The sequence below is a fragment of the Fundulus heteroclitus genome, chromosome 8 (assembly GCF_011125445.2).
Source record: "Fundulus heteroclitus isolate FHET01 chromosome 8, MU-UCD_Fhet_4.1, whole genome shotgun sequence".
In the NCBI taxonomy this organism is placed as follows: domain Eukaryota; kingdom Metazoa; phylum Chordata; class Actinopteri; order Cyprinodontiformes; family Fundulidae; genus Fundulus; species Fundulus heteroclitus.
Window position 1 is genome coordinate 17,838,045 of NC_046368.1, and position 21,144 is coordinate 17,859,188.

At 41.2% G+C, this 21,144-nt stretch overlaps 2 protein-coding genes across 2 annotated transcripts in view; both read left to right on the forward strand.

The window, feature by feature from the left end:
- Positions 1-206: 206 nt before the first annotated feature.
- Positions 207-2,791, forward strand: tmem250 (transmembrane protein 250). The gene is made up of 2 exons (XM_012868941.3): positions 207-459; positions 703-2,791. Exons 1-2 carry the CDS (start codon positions 439-441, stop codon positions 1,252-1,254), a joined length of 573 nt encoding a protein of 190 aa, XP_012724395.2. The 5' UTR covers positions 207-438; the 3' UTR covers positions 1,255-2,791.
- A 5,956-nt stretch (positions 2,792-8,747) lies between these two features.
- The window catches only part of LOC105930676 (nucleus accumbens-associated protein 2), a 46,709-nt gene continuing 34,312 nt past the window's right edge, over positions 8,748-21,144 (forward strand). The window contains exon 1 of the mRNA XM_012869000.3: positions 8,748-9,273. The gene's annotated coding sequence lies outside the window, so the exon portion shown is untranslated. The remainder of the gene's footprint in view (positions 9,274-21,144) is intronic.

Sequence of the window (21,144 nt, forward strand, 5' to 3'; positions counted from 1 at the left end):
TAGTTATAAGATGGAAATAGACAGATTGAGAGAGATGTATGCGGATGGTGGTGACTGGTGGTGCAGGAGGTGAGCCTCATGTGTTTTTGTGGATAACCAACATTTTTTTTTTGTATGCATTCGTTCATTTATCCCGTCATGCAGTTGACTTGGTCGTTTGCTCGTTTCGAGCGCATCAACAGCGCGTCGATATTGTGCACTGTCCCTTTAACTGCCCCGCTGACGTCACAGCACGATGACTCGTTTATTTTGCGACCGCACCGGCTCAAAATTTTTCGCTGGCCTAAGCCCGCATCCATAAACAGAAGCAGAAAAAAAAAACTGAATCACGGTGTGAAAAGCAGCCGACATCATGCACGTTCGGCCAGGGTTCCGCTCGGCTCCTCAAATCGTGACGCAGCCCTCCAGACGAGCGGCGGAGCAAGAGCCCTGCTGTGGATGAAGACGCGCCGCTTCCATGTACGACCCTGTGTGCATTCTAGCATCTTTTGCGCTCGGTGCGCAGAGCTGTCGCAGCTGTGATTTGTTTTGACAAAGTAACCGGCACCTAGGTATATGCGTTGCTCGCATACATTTGCCTTTTTGCGTAAAAAGTTTTGCACGTTGTGATGTTTTTGCGCTTGCAGAACCACGTAGAGCCTCTAATAATAACAGGAGTATGTGATAATGTGCTTTTCTTTTGTTGTTGTTGTTGTTTTGCAGACTATCCCTGCATATTATGAAGGAAATCTGAAAATCCCATTCCTCAGCTCCTGTATTCTGCAAACAGCCAGTGTGCGTGTGTATCCCGCCTGCCACTCCTGTGCAACCGTCCTGGGCTCCAGGAGCCCACCCATGCCTGTGATCCCCATCCCACGGCGGGTGCGCAGCTTCCATGGCCCCCACACCACCTGCATGCACTCTGCTTGCGGCTCGGCGCACACCAACAAGCTGGTGCGCACCAAGTACAACAACTTTGACCTCTACCTGCGCTCCCGCTGCATGTACAGCTTCCTGCGCTTCCTCCTCTACTTCGGCTGCAGTCTGCTGACCTCCCTGCTCTGGGTGCTGCTCTCGGCCCTCTTCTTCCTGCAGTACGTCAGCGTGCGCGTCCTCCTCCGGCTGCAGTACAAGCTCTCCGTCATCCTTCTGCTGCTGGGCCACCGGCGGCTGGACTTTAGCGTGCTCAACGACCTGATCATCTACAGCATGCACATCACCATGTTTCTGGTGGGGGGGCTCGGCTGGTGCTTTATGGTGTTTGTGGATATGTGACTGGACCGCTGGAAACGGAAGGACCGGCAGGGCCCAACGAGGAAAAGGCGTCGCACTGCAACTCGGGCATGATGTGGCGCCAGAAAGGGGAACACACCTGTAGCACATCCGGCGAGCTTTACCCGTTGCTCAGCGTTTTAACATTTGCATCCTTAAAACATCCAGGAAGTTTGTTTTGTTTAGTTGGGATTGTCTGGGGCTGTCTTACCGGGCTCCTGGTCCACTCATCGCCAAATCACAGCTCCATTTGATACCTGTGTGTTTCTGTTTCGTCCCTTTCTTGTTCCATTTCGTTCCCATGGACAAAACGTCACTTATCAGTGTAGCTGACCATTGACTCATCAGTTTCTTTCTCTGGCTAGTCAAACGTTTTGAAAAATAAGATTTAATATATGGTTTAATTAACAGTTTATTACTTTCAGAAAAGTTTGTCATCTTGTTTTCATTTGATTTTGGGTGATGTATGTGAAATATGGGAAATTATGAAATCTGATCAAACCAACCTGACCTTCTAATGGCAGATAACATTTATGAGCATCAAGAAACCTAATTTTATTACTGAAAGTTACTTTAAATCATTAGTTGTCAAAGCAGGTGAGAACTGACACTTAGTTGTGACCAAGCATCCATTGGTAGACAGCTGAAAAAGTCGAGTGCAAAGCAGCAGAAGTACAAAACGGGAAAGGGATGCAACAACGACCGGCCATCTTACCGGGTGTGGTTCCCAAAATCTTTCAGCTTCAGAGCCACAGTTTAACGGTGGAGGAAAATTATGCAGTAGTTGGGTTTACATACATCTCTCCCAAGTCAGTTAAACGGGGACACAATTACAACAAAGACAAAATCAACAGTTTTTTAATCTCTAATTAGAGCATAAATATGCTTAAAAAAAACTGGGATCTGACCAAAACTGCCGGTTTAGACGGCTGAAACTCCATCCTTAAATAGGTCGGTTCTGAGTAGCTGTTAAATAAACTGCAACATGGTTTGTTTTCAGTTCTACAGTCTGCCTGCTGTCAGCTGCCAGTAAGATACTGACTATTCCTAACTACTTAAACATACATTATTTAAGCAGACATGCATTAGGTTATTGTTTATGACAAGAAAGTCGGCAGTCGCTGGAAACAATATCCAGCTAATACTGAAAAACGATACGGTGAAAAAAAAAAAAAACGATAGGTGTTTGTTTTATAAATCTATTACTCACTGGAACGGGGGGGGGGGAAATGTGAACATCACAGTTGCATGAAACACTGACATATGACTGTATGATGCAAGATTGTCTTCTGTTTCGACATCGCTGGAGGTCTGCTCTAAAACCCTACCACAGATAAGAACGTTATCCTGTAAATATACGTTTTCATTGCAAAGTAAGGGAATGTGCAGTCGCAACTCGAGTTATGGAAATAAACGAGGAGCACCGATGTGTGCGATTCGGTGGGCGAGAGTTCAGCGAAATCCCAAAAGTGAATGGGTCCGACGTGTTTTTAAAAGTTGTTTGATAAATATGTCGATTAAACCGTTTTTAATTCAAAAATGCAGAGTGAGTGTGTTTACCGGTTGCAGTCCTACACCCATGATGTTGTGAGTCGCGCTGTGTCATGAGAGTGTGTGACAGTTCAGCATGAGAACGCCTCTGGTTCAAGTGTACATCAGTTGCTCTTCACATGGTTCCTGAGCCTCTCTGACTGACTTCTCTGTTCAGCGTCCTCTGACACACAAACACCAACCACAACCGGACCTCTCTAGTTTCTTGCCAAGCATAACAATGGACATGGCCGGCTCCCAACGGCCTTATATAGCATCATTTACACTTGGCGTGAAGGAAGCCAACGGGAAACGTCGAGGCCCCTGGCCGAACTGAAAGATGTGTTTTAATCATAAGGAATTTAGCGTTTTACTTATTGTAGATTGGTTTTAATTTGTAAATTGAATTGAGCCAAAGATAGGCTGGAAATTGTTTAAATACCAGCTTTAGATCTGAACTTTTCACACTGCAGCTGCGGCTGACGGAGACATGCTTGCGACCCATTTGGCCTCGGGCTGTAAATGGATAATCGCGGCAACAATAAGCTTTTGTGTGCACGATAAACACATCATATGCCTCATATTCTGAGTCTGGCCTGATCTAACTGTGCCCTTATGCCACAAAGAAGTAAGGCTGTCTCGCAACGCCAGGTTTTGACAAGTCATCTGCCCTTTTCATTTCTCCTTTTTTTAAGCTGGAAGTTGTTTGCCTAATGTGAATGACTTGCCAGATTTGACTGATCAGCATTTGAACTTGTCTCTCTTTAAAACTGAACTTCTCACCCTTCTTACCACATATTTCATCAGAAGTTTGGTACAGTTTTTACAAATTTAAGTTGGCTTGAAACCCCACGGGATACAAAAAAAAGTAAATAATACAGTTATGAGTGGAAAAATATCAATTCATTACATCACCTTTTTCGGGCCCTGAAATATCTGGGTTATGGGCCACTGTCCTGGTAAATCCATGTCAAAATCTGGTCCAGATGTTATCAGCTCAAAAGATAAAAATAAATACTTTGGGGAGTACTTTGAAAACCCTTGTGTAAACTGAAGTGAGTAATTTAGAACCAGGAACAGGTGCGAAGCAACATCTGCTTAAACCAGAAGGTGCAAAAAAATTAATTAATTAAATTAGCTTTCTCTTATGTCGTTGTAACAAAGAGCTATGTGTGGTACACAGGGATTTTTCTCAGATATAAACCCTCAAAACCATCACATTTGATGCTAACAGACAAGCAAAAGTAACAGTTTTTTCCTCTCCTTAGGAAATGGGAAAAGAATCGAGCGGAAGAACCTAAAGTTTTGTTGCACTCGGTCAATAGTAATTTGGAAAAAGGAAAGGCTTTTTCATGAAGATGTATATCAAAGTTTAAGAGTCCACTTGACTTCAATAGCTAATATTTTGACTATCCTCATGTTTTTCAGATCATAAAAAGGAAGAGATTTCTGGAGCTCACCATTAGACCAAGTCTGTTCTGGCTTTTCAGTCACTGTGAACTTCTAAATATTCTCCGGTGTACAGCATATGGAGCCCATTTAGCAGTTCGGCTGTGTTATTCTTACAAGGTTTCAAAGACTTTTGGAACATAAACAGGCCCACACTATCACACACCCGCCGCCTTACTTAAAAGTGCACATGAGGTATTTTGTCAAATATTAGTTATTGTTCACACAAGACTCATCCAGAGTGTTGTCAAAAACCTGAGCACTGTTTTCCTTATGTTTGTGATGGTAGTCTGCAAAAATATAGCTTTTTGTTTTCTTTCATGTTGTTATGAAGACTTGGTGACAACAAGGTGCCCCTTTTTGTCGCTGTTCCCTGAAAGTATGCATCAGAGATTTTATTCATCTTGACCACTCTGCTTACCATGGCTGATGATAAGATACATTTAGGTCCTTGTCCACTCTAGAGGCCAGTGGATAAAAGAAATTGACCTCCATTTCATGACATGTTTAAGGGAATTGAAATATCACAGATTACTAATTTGAAATCCCATGGCCTTCTGTTTACACACCTGCAAACAAGTGCTGTACAGATAAAAGTAATATATAAATATCATCAAAGAACCAGTGAAATTCAAAGCTAATAATATAAGACATTACATGGATTTCCAATTGACATAACATAAAAGCAACGCCCTGCTATTAAAAGCCCAAGAGAAAAGATCTGTTTTTTTTAAAGAGATTTAAAAACGACCATGGAGGATGACTGTCTTATGTACGGAGGCAGATAATTCCAGGATTTAGGACCTGCTACAGACAAGGCCCGGCCCCGTCTGAGCTGGCGCTTGGTTTTCAGAACTGACGAGAGCAAAATGTGGGCCCAACCCAAGAGAATGAGGTGGCTCCTATAGGGTTGTAAAAGGTAAGCAATGTAGAGCAGGGCAAAGTCATTTAAAGACTTAAACACACACAAAAAGATTGTTAAAACGGATCGTTGAATGCATGGGCAGCCCTTGAAGTGAACTCAGAACTGGCAAAATTTGCTGAAACTTGTCATTCCAACCGTGCTGTCACAAAGGCATGGAGACTACTGTCTCCAAGGCTCTATCCAAATACTTATTTTGGGTAAGAACTCTTTAGCCAAAGGGGAAGTGCGTCAGCTACTTTAGCTTAGGAACCTTGCGATGTCCCTTACTGGCACTAAGGAGCTATAAGGAATCCCACAATCTTTTGCGTAACATGACGCATAAGCACAGCCCACCTCACGGAAATTAACAAAAATGTTCAGAGAGATGAGAGCGCACACTTTGTAGGTCATTTTCAGAAGGCTGTAGGTCCGGATTTGACTAGCGTCATCCATGTGCGTTTCCGTCACGTAATGACATCGGAGTTAAAGGCTGGCCGAAATCGGCACAGCAGTTTGAACACAGAAGAGAACTAAATAAGGCAAAGTCTAACAAGAAGGATATCAAAATGAAAACATAGATGAAAAACAAAACGTAACACCAGTGGATCATGACATGTTTGTCGGATGGACTTGGCGACAGCCGCTGTCCAACATAAATCTATCGTCCATTTTAATACCAAGATTTGTGGCAGTCAGCTTCTAAGACATGAACTCAAAGCCAGGCCCTTTGGTGTGCCACTGAATACCATCACCACAGCTCTTTGTTTTACGTTAAAATAAAAATATGCATGCATGTCCAACACATATCTATGCAGATATTCCTACATATATTCTGGGATGTCTGGGTTTCCCTCCTAGAGCTACTACTCACACAAGCCAATCCCAGATAAGTGATGTTAATCGTCTTTACAATGTTTATCTTAAGCATGATGTAATTTTATTCCTGCAAAATGTGGTAAACAAATAAACTTTACTAATTTACTAGTTAATGTTTATGGGGCGTGTTGGCCTAGTGGTTAGAGCATGGTGCTTGCATTCTGGGAAGGCTTCAAGTTCAAAATCCCACCGACTGCCTCTCTGGGTCCCTGAGCAAGACCCTTCACTCGGGATTGCTCTCTAGGTGCCGCATAGTGGCGGCCCACTGCTCCGTAAAGGAATGGGTTAAAGCCAGGGGACACATTTCAGTGGAATGTGAAAAAGTTGCAATAACAAATAAATGATGATGATGATGATGATGATGATGATGATGATGATGATGATGATGATGATTAAGCAACTGTTTCAGTGTGGCCCAAGCACATTCCCAACTTGCATCTAATGAGGTAGCATATATTTATGATGCATAAACACATTCATATATTAATTACATACATACATGTTAATAAGAAATCTTCAAATTCTAGGGTCACTTGTGGAGTACCACAGGGTTCAGTCCATGGGCCAATTCTCTTCACTATATATATATGTTTCCGATTGGTAAAATTATCAGACAGCATGGGATAAATTCCCACTGTTATGCTGATGACACTCAGTTATATTTATCCATAAATCTTGATGTCTCCAATCAATTACTTTGACTACAGGCATGTCTTGATGGCATCAAAACCTGGATGACTTTAAATTTTCTGGTTTTAAATTCTCAAAGTCCTCAAAAAAAAACTTAATCAATCACTTAATCTGGATGGCATTAAATTGGCCTTTGGTAATAAAGTAAAAAAGACCAAGACATGTCATTTAAATCCCATATTAAACAGGTTTCCAGGGTTTCCTTTTTTCAGCCCCGGAATATTGCCAAAATTAGAAATATTTTTTCAAGGGATGATGCTGAAAAACTAGTCCATGCATTTACTTCAAGGTTGGACTAATGTAATTCTTTATTATTAAGAAGTCCACAAAAAGCAGTGCAAAGTCTTCAGCTGATCCAAAATGCTGCAGCAAGAGTTATGATGAAAATCAACAAGAGGGATCATATTTCTCTTATTTTAGCCTCCCTTCTTGTTATATCAAGAGTAGAGTTTAAAATTATCCTTATCTAACATATAAAGCCCTTAATAATCAAGCTCCATCATATATCAGAGCTCTGATTACCCCGTATGTTCCTAACAGAGCACTTCGCTCTCAGACTGCAGGTCTGCTGGTGGTTCCTAGAGTCTCTAAAAGTAGATTGGGAGGCAGATCCTTTAGCTATCAGGCTCCTCTCCTGTGGGACCGACTCCCACTTTTGGTCTGTGAGGCAGACACCCTGTCTACTTTTAAGACTAAGCTTAAAACTTTCCTTTTTGACAAAGCTTACAGTTAGAGTGGTTTAGGTTACCCTGAGCTACCTCTATAGTTATGCTGCTATAGGCTTAGGCAGCTGGAGGACATCAGCGACATTTTTTTCTCACTCTGCAGAATTATCATACTGTTCTCTAATTTGCATTGTTTGTTGTTATTTCAGCTCTTAACTTTTTGTTCTCTGTCATTTTTCTCTTTACAGTAGGTACACCTGGTCTGCCATTCTGTTAGCTGTGACATCATCCAGGGGAGGCAAATCATCCGCTATTTCCATCTAATGTAGAACAGATTACTGGATCAAGCTGTGCTTCTGTGCTTTTTGTGTCTCTGCTCTGTCTTCTCTAACCCCCAGTCAGTCGAGGCAGATGACTGTTCACACTGAGCCAGATTCTGCTGGAGGCTTCCTCCTGTTAAAGGGGAGTTTTCCTCTCCACTGTCGCTTCATGCATGCTCAGTGTGAGGGATTGCTGCAAAGCCGCAGACAATGCAGACGACTGTCCCTGTGGCTCTACGCTCTCACATGAGGAGTGACCCCTGCTTATCAAGACTCAATGCAATCTACTGGGTTTCCATCCATCCATCCATCCATTTTCCTACATGCTTATCCCTGTTGGGGTCGCGAGGGGTGCTGGTGCCTATCTCCAGCTGTCAATGGGCGAGAGGGAGGGTACACCCTGGACAGGTCGCCAGTCTATCGCAGGGCCCAATCTGTATGATCTGATTGAATTTGACTTTGGAAAGTGCTCTGAGATGACATGTGTTGTGAATTGGCGCTATGTAAATAAAATGTAAATACATACATACGAATGTGTTATATGATATATAGACACAATACGTATTTGAGATTTAAGATGGATGGATGGATGGATGGATGGATGGATGGATGGATGGATGGATGGATGGATGGATGATGGATGGATGGATGATGGATGGTGGATGATGGATGGCTGGTGATGCTGGCTGGATGCTGCTCGCTGTCGCTCGCTCGCTCGCTAGCTAGCTCGCTAGCTGATCTCGCTCGCTCGTGCTCGCTGCTCCTCGATCGCTCGATAGATAGATAGATAGATAGATAGATAGATTTGAAACAAAGTTGACTTTAGGTCACCCCCTCAGCAGCTGGCGCTTGTAATTTAGCAGAACACACATGCGCATCATGTATCCTGGGCTTTCTTCATACGACAGCGACACGTGAGGTACCCACACACGCAAATGTAATTCGGGATTCCCATCATGCTCCAACGTCCTATTTACGTCCCCTTTGTGTGCTCAAACGAGAAACCAAACACAGTGGGAGCAAACTTACACGTCTTTGAGAGCTGTTCAACTAACATACAGTAGGGAAGAGTACACCTTTAAGCCCGCAGAGAGTGCACCGAGTTCGCGTGTCCATGGAAAAAAAAAGAAAGAAAGAAAGAACGAAAGAAAGGCGCACGATGTGACAGTTCATTTACCGCGCAGACCGCTGTCGGACCCAGCGCGCCCGCACTTAAAATATCGGACGGAGCGAACATGTCTGCGTCTTTAAGCAGAACTCTGTATCGACCGCTGCGTGATGTCAGCCTGCTCTCGGTCCGTGCACTGCTCGGCTGAGAGCCGCATTTTACTTCCTGCACAGGGACAGGAGCGGGCAGAGAAAGAGAGAGTGGGATAGCGAGATGGGGGGACGAGCGGCCGAGACAGGACTGAAAGTGGTAGAGTAATCCCGCGGACGAGACGAGGGGGGGGGAGAAAAAAACCTGGGCCTGCTTCGGGGTTTTTTTTTTTTAAAGAAGAGAAGAAAATCCTACAAAGTTTAGAGGTTATCCAGCCTGCCACATCTGCGCCAGCTGACAGCCTCATTCTATGGAATAGCGACTTATCGGGTAAATATACCCCCCCTCCCCTCCCCTCCCCTATCCTATCCCTTCTCTGTTGGCGTGATATACGGAGCCTGATTTGTATGACGCATAGGTTTAACCGTATTACTCCCTTTTATTTCCCAATCTGCGCGCTGCTGCATATCCCGACAATCTCCTGACGTGACATTACAATCATGTGCGAAGGCAGCTCCCCCTGACCTAAAAGTTAAACACTCTGCAACTTTAATAAGAAGTAATATGCGAGCTTTTTACGCGGAGGATCAAATGAACCCCCCCACCACCACCCCTCGCGGCTCCCCACCCCTCTCCGCTTTAATGCGTAAAAAGCGCCACTGCCGAAGGATTGATTCAAACTTGTAAAAAAAGAAAGAAAAAAGGATAAAAATCCGGTAGATGTTGGACAGCGCTTCAACCGCAGGAAACAGTGTAGCTGTCATCAGTTTCAACTGTACAGTACAAGTGAAAGTGGCATGGTGTTATAGTGGGTCTTGCGTCATGATTTGATAGCGAAAAATATAAATAAATAAATCCTTAGCCAGGATGCATAATGTAATGAGATAAGTTGCAAGGTTGCATGCAAGTCTATTGCAGGCACAGTATGGGGTGTGGAGGGGGGGCTTCCAAACGTCTCCTCATTATCCCCACTAATACTTTTAATTTTAAAATTTTACACTTTCACTATACCAAAGCAAGCATAAACCGTAGAAAGGATTCCTGGATCGATAATATGGCAATGTAGCAAAGTTAGAACGACTGCAACGTTGGTTTCAAGTGTAAATTATTCAGAGGCAAGTCTGATTTGTGGTGCTGTTTACCTCACCTGAACCTTGTCAGAGGCATCAGGCCATACATTCAAGGGCCCTCCCTCCCTCCTTCTTGTTGTCTGTACAAGAGTGCAATGTGTGGCTAGCCGGCAAGTAGTTTGTGGCAGTTTTTCTTCATTTCCTGTTAGTGTTTCTTCCCTCAGCAGCAGACGCTTTCTCTCGATCACAGTGTTGTCATTAATACTGTTAGGGGGGGGGGCATTATGTGTGTGTATGGGGTCGCCTTTAATCTTTTAAATCAGAACTTTGTAATGCAAAAATGGACATGGATATAATACATTTTGGTTGCCACAAAAGGTGGTACCAAGTGGGATGATTTGAAATCCCCTCTCATGATATATATATATATATATATATATATATATATATATATATATATATATATATATATATATATATATATATATAGTGTGTGTGTGTATATAAATATATGGTGCACCTACCTACCACGAGGCAAGACAAATGCAGGTTTGTTTTTCCTTTAAGCCGGCTCTATCATACCCACGCTCAAATACGAGGAAATCATTTCAAGGCTATGTGGGTGTGTGCTGCAAAGTTTTGTTTTCTCTTTTCCGAGTTTATCACACCATACGTGGAAAATGTAGGAATTTATTGTTCCTCTAAACGGACGGATTGCAATGCTCAGCTCTGACTTGGATGACTGCTATTTCGTTTGTGATCGCTCTCAGCATCTGTATTTGTCTGTGTGTGTCTGTCTGTGTGTGTGTCTGTCTGTGTGTGTGTGTGTGTGTGTGTGTGTGTGTGTGTGTGTGTCCCAGTGAGTCAGGTGGGTGCATTAGCATGTGTCCCACGATGATCTTGTTCTATAGGCCTCTCAGTTAGACGGTATTCAGCCAAGGGGGCCCTCGAGCTGGATGGGAGTGTCAAGAAGTATGTGTGTGTGTGTGTGTGTGTGTGTGTGTGTGTGTGAATTGTGTGTGTGTGGGGGGGGGGGGGGTGGAGAACAGATTTTTTTTTTTTACATTTAAAAAGGGTATTGACAAATGAAGCTAAAATAGGTATGGAAGAAATATTTGGACTCTAATTAGAGAGAATGCAAATTATAAGTTTTGATTTCCTTGAAAGAGATTCTGGGTATTACCTATGTCCTGATATACCTGTTTAACAGTTAGGCAAAACTAAAAGTCGTTTCCCTTGTCCCCATTTCCTTGATACCTTTATGACATCAGTAAAGATCTTTATCGATGTTGGAACATGCTTAAAAATTTCTCGGAGTGGCACGGATCAGTGTAAAAAAAGTCAATTTTCAGCATGTTTTTCAGAGCTGAATCATGAAAATGACTGGCTCAACTGAAATGACCAAAGATAGTGTTTGGAGGAGTCTTATGGTCAACACCTCTTTAATGTTTTTTTTCTTCTTCTTAACATAACAAAAAGAAAACATCAAGCTGACCAACTTGTTCCTACAAATGATCTAAACTGTACCTGTTATGCCTTTAAGAGCTTTGTTTTATCTGTTAGAAAGCACCAAAAAAGCTGTTTGGCGTCCACCTTTTTGGAACGGACTTGAATAATACTTCTGGAAAAAATCATTTCTGTTTCAAAGCAACTTTAGAAGATGTTGAAGAAAATGTTGAAACCTTTTAAAATATGTTCTTCTCAGTCGATCTGATGGCACATTGACATCTACACAAGAACAGCCCTGGAGCACCTGGGGGCAAAGAAAGAAAAGAAAAAAGAAAATGCACTTCATAACTCACGCTTTTTACACCCTGCAACATTTCAGCTCTTTACTTTTTGGTGGAACATAGTTGGCGATAGTATTAAAGGTTACATTGTTACCTTTGATAAGGCCTGAGCAAAAGCCTGATATAAGTTTTGGCTGGTGGTGGAAGCCAGAAATGATAAGTCATTCAATGGTTTTCATGGTAAAGATGACTGACTTTGCTTATTACTAAATAATCAGCTAAGTCGTTTGCTTCATTCATGTCGGTTAGTGTACAAAGCTGGGTTCTGTTGATAAATGTCTTAATCTGTGGGTTTATGATTACAGGACAATTTTGACATTAACTGTCTAGGGGTCTTGAATGGGTGTTGGCAAAGCATCTAAGTTGCTAAAGGTTGTTTAAAAGTTGAAGCGAGCGATGATTTCTGCATATGTCAACTCTCATACATCACATTTTGGACTTAGCTGTCACCAGGGGTATTCCAAAAAATGTCTTTCATGGAATTGACGAGGCGGGACGAGGTTTACTTTTTCGAAGGCGTCTTTTGGCTCATTTTGCACAGCTTCTTCTTGTGAACATGGATGCCTTTTCATTGTTTTGAATGTAGTTTGATGTGGACATAAATGGCACCAAAAACAAAGCAAAAAAAACAAAAAAACAAGTTTATGATATCCTTTCAAGTGGATTTGTTTTCAATGGTGAGTAAAATGACTTAAAACTACCTGACAATGACTGTTGGCCTTATAGTGTGTACTAGAGTGTATGCATGGTTTATGAAATTTTATCATTGGTCCCCCCCCCCCCACCACCACCACCCTGTTTTCTCATGTCAACCTGTGCGAAGGGTGTGTTTATATGCCCATAATTTTCCTTTAGACTGTGATGACTCACTCCGGATGGCTTGCGATACAGAGCACCAGTCATACATGAGATTCACAAACAATGGTGCTGCGCTTTCTAGGTATTGCTGGGCTCGTTCTAGGAAAAGCCCGAAGGATAAAAACCTGCCCGGCCTGTTTTGTTCAGGCATGTTGCCATTCGTGGAAAAGAACATTCAAACAGTTAAGGGTAACTGAAAACATGTCTTTGTTGTCATTGTAACTTCAGACGATTCCTAAAAAGGCCGACGTTAATGGACAGAGTAGAGGGAAGTTGTCACGGCAACTTCTGTACAGAGACGAATTACGGAAACAAATCCTTGAAATTTTCACAATATGGTCTTTGTTTTATAGTTTTTAATCCGCACTTTCAAACACAGTGCAAGCTCAACGTAATGAAGACACCATATTTAGTCAAATTATAGGCAAAAGGATTGGTACACTGTGGCCAAAGGTGTTTTTTTTTTTTTATAAAAGTCATCACCTGCATATGTTTTAATTCAGCTTCCTTTTAAAGACAGGAAAAACAGTTTGCAGTAAACAACTTTATTTAACTCGAAGATCTGTACGTTAATATTTTTTTTTTTCCACAAAATGTTATAAGCTGTTTTATGTCTTATACATATAGGACATTTTATTTTGTCCGGTCGTACTCACTCGCCTGCTGCTTTAGTCAGGTTTCAGCGTCACAGTTTGAGTTCATTTCAATGAAACAACCTGGTTAGGCGTTGAAACCAAAATTACTTGGACGGGTTTTCGAAAAAGAGACTGTTTGAAAAGGATATCCTGGTGGATTAAAATACACCACTTTGCATCAGTCTCAAACTATATCAACGGCAGACTGGGTTGTTTTTATTTAAAAAATAAGACAACCTCTTTTTAGAACTTGTCATTTTATCTTTGAAGGAAAAAAGAGCTTGGTAAGGTGATCATTCAGAAAAACTTTCAACTTCGGCTGTCAAAGTTAACGAAAGTTCCTTTTAAAGGAGCATAGCGTAAGTCTGCAGACGTCTGCCACCTCTGGCGATAAGTTGAAATTACACCAGTGGACATACATGGGAGAAGAGGAAAAGCATCTGTTGCTGCGACTGCACAGGTCTTTCGTTTAGAGACGTAATGTCTTCTGAGTTGAGAAAGCTATAAAGATGGAAGTTAGCCCGTGTTCTCTCGCTAATGCATCGATTACAGCGGAGACTCAACAAAGTAGCCAGGTGAACAAAAGCGTGCAGTGCGTCACACTCACGCCCAGAGGACCCAGCCCGAATCACTCTCTCATGAGTTGGATATCCAGCCTATAGAGGCAACTGCGATAAATAGAGGAGAACTCGTTTTACGTGTTGGGCAAATTGTAAGGTCATGTGTGGGAGAGAAAATAAACAACATTTAACTTCAAAACTTGTACTATGCACCTTTAACAGCGTCATTTTTTTTATGTGTGATTAAAGCACATGCATCCGCACTTTTTGGACCACATCTTTGCTGTAGTTTGAACTTTATTTGCTTTTACTGTTTCAGCAGTTTCTCTCGTTTCTTAGAAAGTAGAGGAGACTGCTCCCCTCTGTCCGGCCTCCTGTCCACCTCTCACACTAAGAGCGCTCTGAGCAGCTGTGGGCGCCTGAGAGGGAGAGAAACAGAAAGAACCTTTGGAGTTATTTACTGCTGTAGACAAAAAAAATAATGTGAAAAATTATATATGCGAAAGCAACAAAGACATGAGAAATGATCCTTTGTTCAGCCTGTTACATCTATCATAGTAATAAAAATGATTTGCTCTGAACAGCATTGTTAAAGTCTGTTATATAAGTCTAATAGCACTTTATAGGATGAGTATTAGTTCTGTTTTACGCTCCTCATTGTCGCATTTGATTCAGTGTACTTTTGTTTTTGGTTCCTCGTTTTAGTCCCACCTAAAATCTGTTTTCTTTGTTAAAGCTTGTGCGCTTAGGGTACCCAAATGGCCAGCAACGTCCCTGTTTACTCATCACTGGTTACCACTGTTGCAAGTATTGTGTTGTGCGTCAACAAACTTGTGATATCCTCAATCAACTGGTCCTTCAAGTTGGAAGTAGGGTTAGGGGGCAATAAATAAATAAATAAAACGTTTGGGACCTTAGGGAAAGCTCAGGCCAGCAACTAATCACAACGTTGTGAGGGCCATGCTTAAAACTGCAGATCTACTTAATTTGAAACAACAACAAGAATAAAACAGTAAAGTCACTGAGCTTTAACATTAATAAAAGGTCGGATTAGCACAGCGGTGGCGTGAGCTCGCTGTCTCTCTCTCTCTCTTCCCACTGTTTATATTGATATGTCCTGTCACGTAGTTTAAGGAAGGCAACACCGCATAGAGCTGCAATCACAGGAGCTATTTTAAATATACAAATGCCGTTTCTAACAAGGTGTGTGTGTTAGAAATGGGATGTAGTGTTAATAAATCGTGCTCTGAACAGCTGAACACCTTTAACTCACCGCGTGGAACACTGTTAATGCGGGTCAGAGATGTTAAGGCACCTGTTTGCATGGTTATTGAAACAAATATTTCGACCTTTGTAGTTAAGATACCCCTTTACTCTGCGGCTTTTAAAAAGGGTACAACAGCTGGATGGTCAAACATTTATTAGCGATGGAGGCAGCAATGAACTGCCTCCTTCGCCAGGCCCGATCAGGAGCTGAAACTGCTTTGGCGGAAGAACTCTAACTGGGATCTGTCTTTTGGTGCAATAAAATTAGATTGAAGGGAAAATAACTTTGAAGTTACAGAGATGTGTTAAGTTGGCTTTTAACATTATTTATCTCGCACGTCATTATTATTTTTAGTCCTGCTCCAAACTAACACAACTTTGCCGCCAGATTAGCTAATAGCGATGTATGGTTGACACTGCTTGCATCCATACTGGCGTTTATGTGGTGCAGGGTTCCCTTTTTCCAATTTGAGGTCAATCCAGAGATTCTTACTTATGATTTTAATAGTTAAAGATCCACTATAAAGTATATCTAACATGATTAGAAGATGCTGCATGTGTATTTTATTCTTGATTTCCCCAAAAACAAAAGCCATTTTAGTGACTACTACCACTGTTTCAACCGTTAAAAATCTCCACCCCCTCAGATTTGCATTTGTGCCTCTAGATTACCAACGTGCAAATGTTCTGATGTGCTTCTGTTGTGGCATTTTTCGCAGAAACACTTGTAACAAATCGTCTACTGTATCAAAGAAAAGTGAGACATTTCAACTGTCAGCTGTGGTGGAACATTGTGTCTGCACAATGTTCTGTGTTTTTTTTGTTTTTTTTGATAAAATATTTCGTTTTTCATTTTACTTTATGTACCAAACACATTTATGAGGGTTATTATTCTGTCGGTGTGAAGGACACACGCGCAGAGAGAGAGAATATCGCATCCAGAAATCCAAGCTTGCCATGTAAAACACTTTTCTATATTGTTGTAATTTGCTGGGCACGGAGGCACCGTAACGTTCTTGCTGAAAATGTTCAGGTGAAAAGTGTGAGGCACAGTGGATCAGCAAAAGCCTGTAGAAATCTTCAATTTGGCCCCGCTCTGGATAGCTACGTGCTTTTCAGGAAGCCTTCCAAGAATTTAGACAATGAACAGTAAACATGGCTTGTTCCTAGAACAATTCCACATTAGATCTTAGAGATCACGTGGCACTCTCTCTCTCTCTCTCTCTCTAGCCCTTTTTTTTTTTTTCTCAGAACGGACTGCCCCCACACCGCACTCCATAGCAGATAACTAGCAGCAAAGTCTCATGTTCCTTGTGTATGTACTGCCGTTACACTTGACAAGGAGTTGGCACAAGCTGACAATAGTGTAATAGTGCACACTTTATGGCCGTGTGTGTGTGTGTGTGTGTGTGCGTGCAGGCCTCTTTCACTTTGTCTCGGAGATTTCAGCTAAGTGGCATGTTTGGCTGTTGGCAGAATTCCTGGGAAGATCACATGTCATGAATGTCGTGTCTGTGTTGCGTGGGCGTTTAGGGTTTTTTTTGCCACGTGATCGTGCATGTCCGTGCATTTGTGCATGGGTGGGAGACGGATTTAAAAAAGAAAAGAACGCAAAGTGAAGTGGAGCGTACGCACATGTGATTGCTCCAAATATTTTCAGCATGAATAGAAGCACGTAGCCATGGCAGTGAATTAAAAAGCACTAAGAAGTATGACAAGGACGTGTTGCTGAAATAGTCATGAGATTGAATTCCCCAACAGGATGGAAAATTAGATTTAAAAAAATTTCTTTTTTTTTTACTTAATGATACTTCGTTGTCAATAGAGCTTTACTTCATTTAATGGCTTTTGTGCTATCAGTCCATTAAAAATTAATCTAGCCTAAATAGTCTTTTAAACAAGTTGTTCCATTGATCTTGCAATGTAATGCTTTAAGAGCCATAAAAAGTTACAATTTGTATATTTGGACCTTCAGGCTCCAAAAGCTGTTTTAAATTGAAATTAAGGACAGTTTTTTTTTAGTTTTTTTTTATGGGTTCATAACTTTTTAAAGATCTTTCAATTTTAGAGAAGCCTGTCCTGATTTCATAGGAAAGTGGAACAGGAAATCTAGGAGACAATGCCGAGCAACATGAAGAAACACACATGCACACTTCATGAAACGCTTAAACAGAACAATGCACAAGCGCAGACTTATGCAAAAGTAGTCAGGAGAGATTGAGCACTCCGCGTGACCTTTATGTCTGCAGCCCACCTCAATTTTCCATGCTCATCTGCTTCATACCATACATAATTCAATTGCTGCAAACTTCAAGCCTCACTTAAGACTCCTACCAGTAAACAAAGCCTGCTAATCAGCGTACATGGTAATAGCCGAGGAGAGCAGATAGGCTGACCCCTCCTCTGTGATGATGACCTGTGTCGTATGTGCTCTTCATGTCCCAACGGCTTGGCAGAGTGCCTGTGGGGCCCATAAACACCGGACTCTGGGGAGAGGCGTTACATGGCCTACCCTTCTTACTCTTATTACCAAAGCTAACAGATAGAAATGTGGACACTTTGATTAGCTTGAGGATTGCTCTGACTTGTTTTGGATTTCTTAGAAAGATTCTAGTTTTCTGAAAGTTGGTAATTCTTTCTTACTGTCGCGTTTTAAAGAGGATAAATCATACAAAATCCACTTTTTTTAGGCATGCATACATTTTGTTGTGTACTTGGAGTCTCTTGAAATGTTGAAGATTTCGATGTAGTCTGTCCAGGGGCTGCACCTCCGAACAGGCGCAAAAGAGAAGCTGTGGGGGTAAATGAAGGAGGATTTCAGACCAAACCATTGTAGTTACGTCTTTATGTAGACCACAACTGAATGATTTCAATATGAAAAGGAAGAACTGAAAAGCATGTGTTCCCTTAAAAAAAAAGGCCCAAGATATAAGGATATTTTTTAAAAAAAGCATATATTTTTCTGTCACCTTAAGACAACCTTCATAGCAAACAGGTCAAATTCATATTTATTATTCAAAACGATGAAAAAGTACGAATTCTGGGTTTGCGTTGATCAATATGTTTATGTGATTATTGGTCAATAAACCATTCTGTAAGTTGTGTTGCATAAAATACAATTTGACTGTCATTATGATAAAATTAGTTAATCACGAATCCATGATTAAATGTCAAAGCAGCATCACAAAAGTGTTGTGTAGGGATTTGAAGAATCGTTATTCCCACAAACTCTGCCTGTGAATTTCTTACCGCCTGGTACTGATTTCCTGTTGCTGTTTAGATCTATATTGCATATTCTGATTTACTTTATAAGGACTATGGTGCTATAATTTATTCATGTCAACTTTGTTCTAATTCAACAGTAAAACGCAACATACATTGACTCAGGGAGAACTAAATGTGCTGCGGGTTCCTCGAAGGAGGTCGTAGGTTTGGATCCATGCAGAGATGAAGGGATAACATGATTGTCCTTGTCGTTCATCGAAGCATACACTGTATCTGTATTTTCTTTTACCAAACCAAAACAAGAAGCGAATCGGAGAACGTGCCTTGTGATGATGTGTTCATAGACAGAAGTGTGAATTATTCCGCCGATCGCTGGTTAGTTTAAGGCTTTTCAGAAAGCAGAAGTCACAAGTGCGGATTTAAGATTCGTACTTGTCTTTGAAACGGGAGCACACTGATGATGAAGGAAACTAGATAAACCGGTGTTGTCAGGTTGTTTCTGGCGCATCTTTTTCACTGTTGTTGCAGTGTGCCGTTCGTATGTGGCTTAGGCCATGTTTTGACATCATTAGTAATTCTCATATTTCTTGCAGGGCAGGCAAACACCACTAATACCCCATTACACGTCAACCCTTCCTTACCTTACTTCAGATTGAGCAAAACACTGCATTTTGAAGATAATATAGGAACATGTGTGCTATATTAAACGCTAAACTCTTAGAAGGCTTAGCAACTAAGTGCAGTCCACCTGATTCAACATAAAGTTCATACAGATTTTCTATAAGTCGTAAATAACCCGAATCACTTGCAGAATAGTTGGTTTCGTTTCTAAATGAAGCAGGAGCCTTAGCAATCATGTAAGAGCATTTAGGAACACGTTGGAACATGTGCTTGGTAATGTAGGGATTTAAATTAATCACTTCCTGGAGGCCCTTGAGGAATGCATGGCCCACCTCTTCTATATTGGTTTTTAGTGTTGTTGTGTTTTTTAGGGAAGCTCCATATTTTACTCACATCCAACTACGTGTGCTCTATTTTCTGGTCTAAAAACTACAGAGGTTTTTTTTTTTTTTTTTTGTCTTCTCATTTTGCAGTATGAGGGTACCACCTGCTTTAATTTTCTTCACCCTAATCTGACTTGAGACGGAGATAAACAAGCAGCAAACCCCGAGACAGTTGATGTGGTTATCCAAGGTGACATGTTATTTGAGTACATGTATGCTGGCTTAGTGTGCCGCTGACGGGAAGATTCTTAGGTCACAGTTTATGTGTGAGTGGGTGAGGTGGGGGGGGCAAAGTACTTAAAATAAATAAGCATGCATCTCCGGGCAATGGAGGAAACCATATTTCGTGATGTATCTTTGGGCTAGTCAACGTATTTTTACTAATTAAAAGTACCGTCCGATCACTTTCCCTATTTATAAAGTGTAAAACTGCATTTTGTTTTCCACTAGTTTACATTTTTAACTCAGAATTTGTGCTATTTTCAATCCTGTGGACTGAATGCCTTTCTAGTTGCGCTGATTGAATGATGTACATGGGACATTCAGTCATTGTTGGCACAGCTCTCTCGCTTTGTCTTTGTCTCTTTGTGCCGGTGTGTGTTTGCGCATCCCTGCTCGTAGATAGTGGTGCAGTGATGCTGAAAAATGTGTCCTCATTTTTTTTTTTTTACTTTGTACTGGACTCCTCATGGCAGCCATGTTGGACTTCCCTGATGTCACACATGTGTCACCGTTGTGCATTTAGCTCCGACACAACGACGGGGGGGGTGATGACTCTCGTTTATTCACCTCTTATCTCTCCCTTCCCTTTGTGTCACTTTTCTGCCGTTTACTCCTTTAGTCACTGCTGGTTAATGACTCAGTCGTCATTAATGGGTTGTTTTGTTCTGTCTGTAATTTGAAAGTTCTTCAATCAAAACTGTGGTTTTGCCGCTCAGAAAAAACTTCAGTCTGCACTAGGCATGAAAGAATATATCCTGATTTGTTTTGCTAAGTTTTTCAGCAATACTCAGAATCCACATTAGTGATTTTAAAATAGTTCAAAAGTTTCCCATATCACAGTTCTGTTTTTTTTTTTTTTTTAGATTTTATCAATATGGTGGGTCGGGTTGCTTTACCGTGTTTGGTGTAGATTTGCTTTTCAGCAGAAAAACAAAAAGGTTTCAGGGAGTAAGGAGGACAGGCCATGACAACTGTTAGAACACAAAATGTGAGAAGGGGGTTGAAAGCATGATGGGAACCAGGAAGAAAAGAGGAATTTATTGGCGGCCCTAATGGCAAGAAAGTATTGAAATCGGTCCTTTTTGTGCAATCACAAAATACAGAGAATCGTTCTTAAATCTCAGGCTGCATTTTAAAGACTATTCAGTTCAAAGCAATTAAGTTCATGTTAGATCAGTCTAGTATTTTATATTTCAAAGCTGACATATTAAACTACAGACTCATTAAAAAAATTCAAAAATAACACCTCATTTTCCATAGTTGCTATTTTAATTTAAAGCTCATATTAGAATACAGTGAGATTTACACATGGGAAGTAGGTTCCATATAACTAATGGGACTAAGCCAGTCCTGGAATGGTTGCCAGACTTTCAAAATAAAACCTCTACATACTATTCAAGATAAAAGCCGTTATATTTCATTAAGCAAAGTATTGCAGCTTGGGTTTGTCGGTACCGCTGGAACTTTGGCAAAATTTTTGATAAAATTAAAATAAAAGCATCCGTTTTTCATTGTTACTAGTTCAGTTGAAACTGATAATAGAATACACTATGATTATAGCCTATGACGTA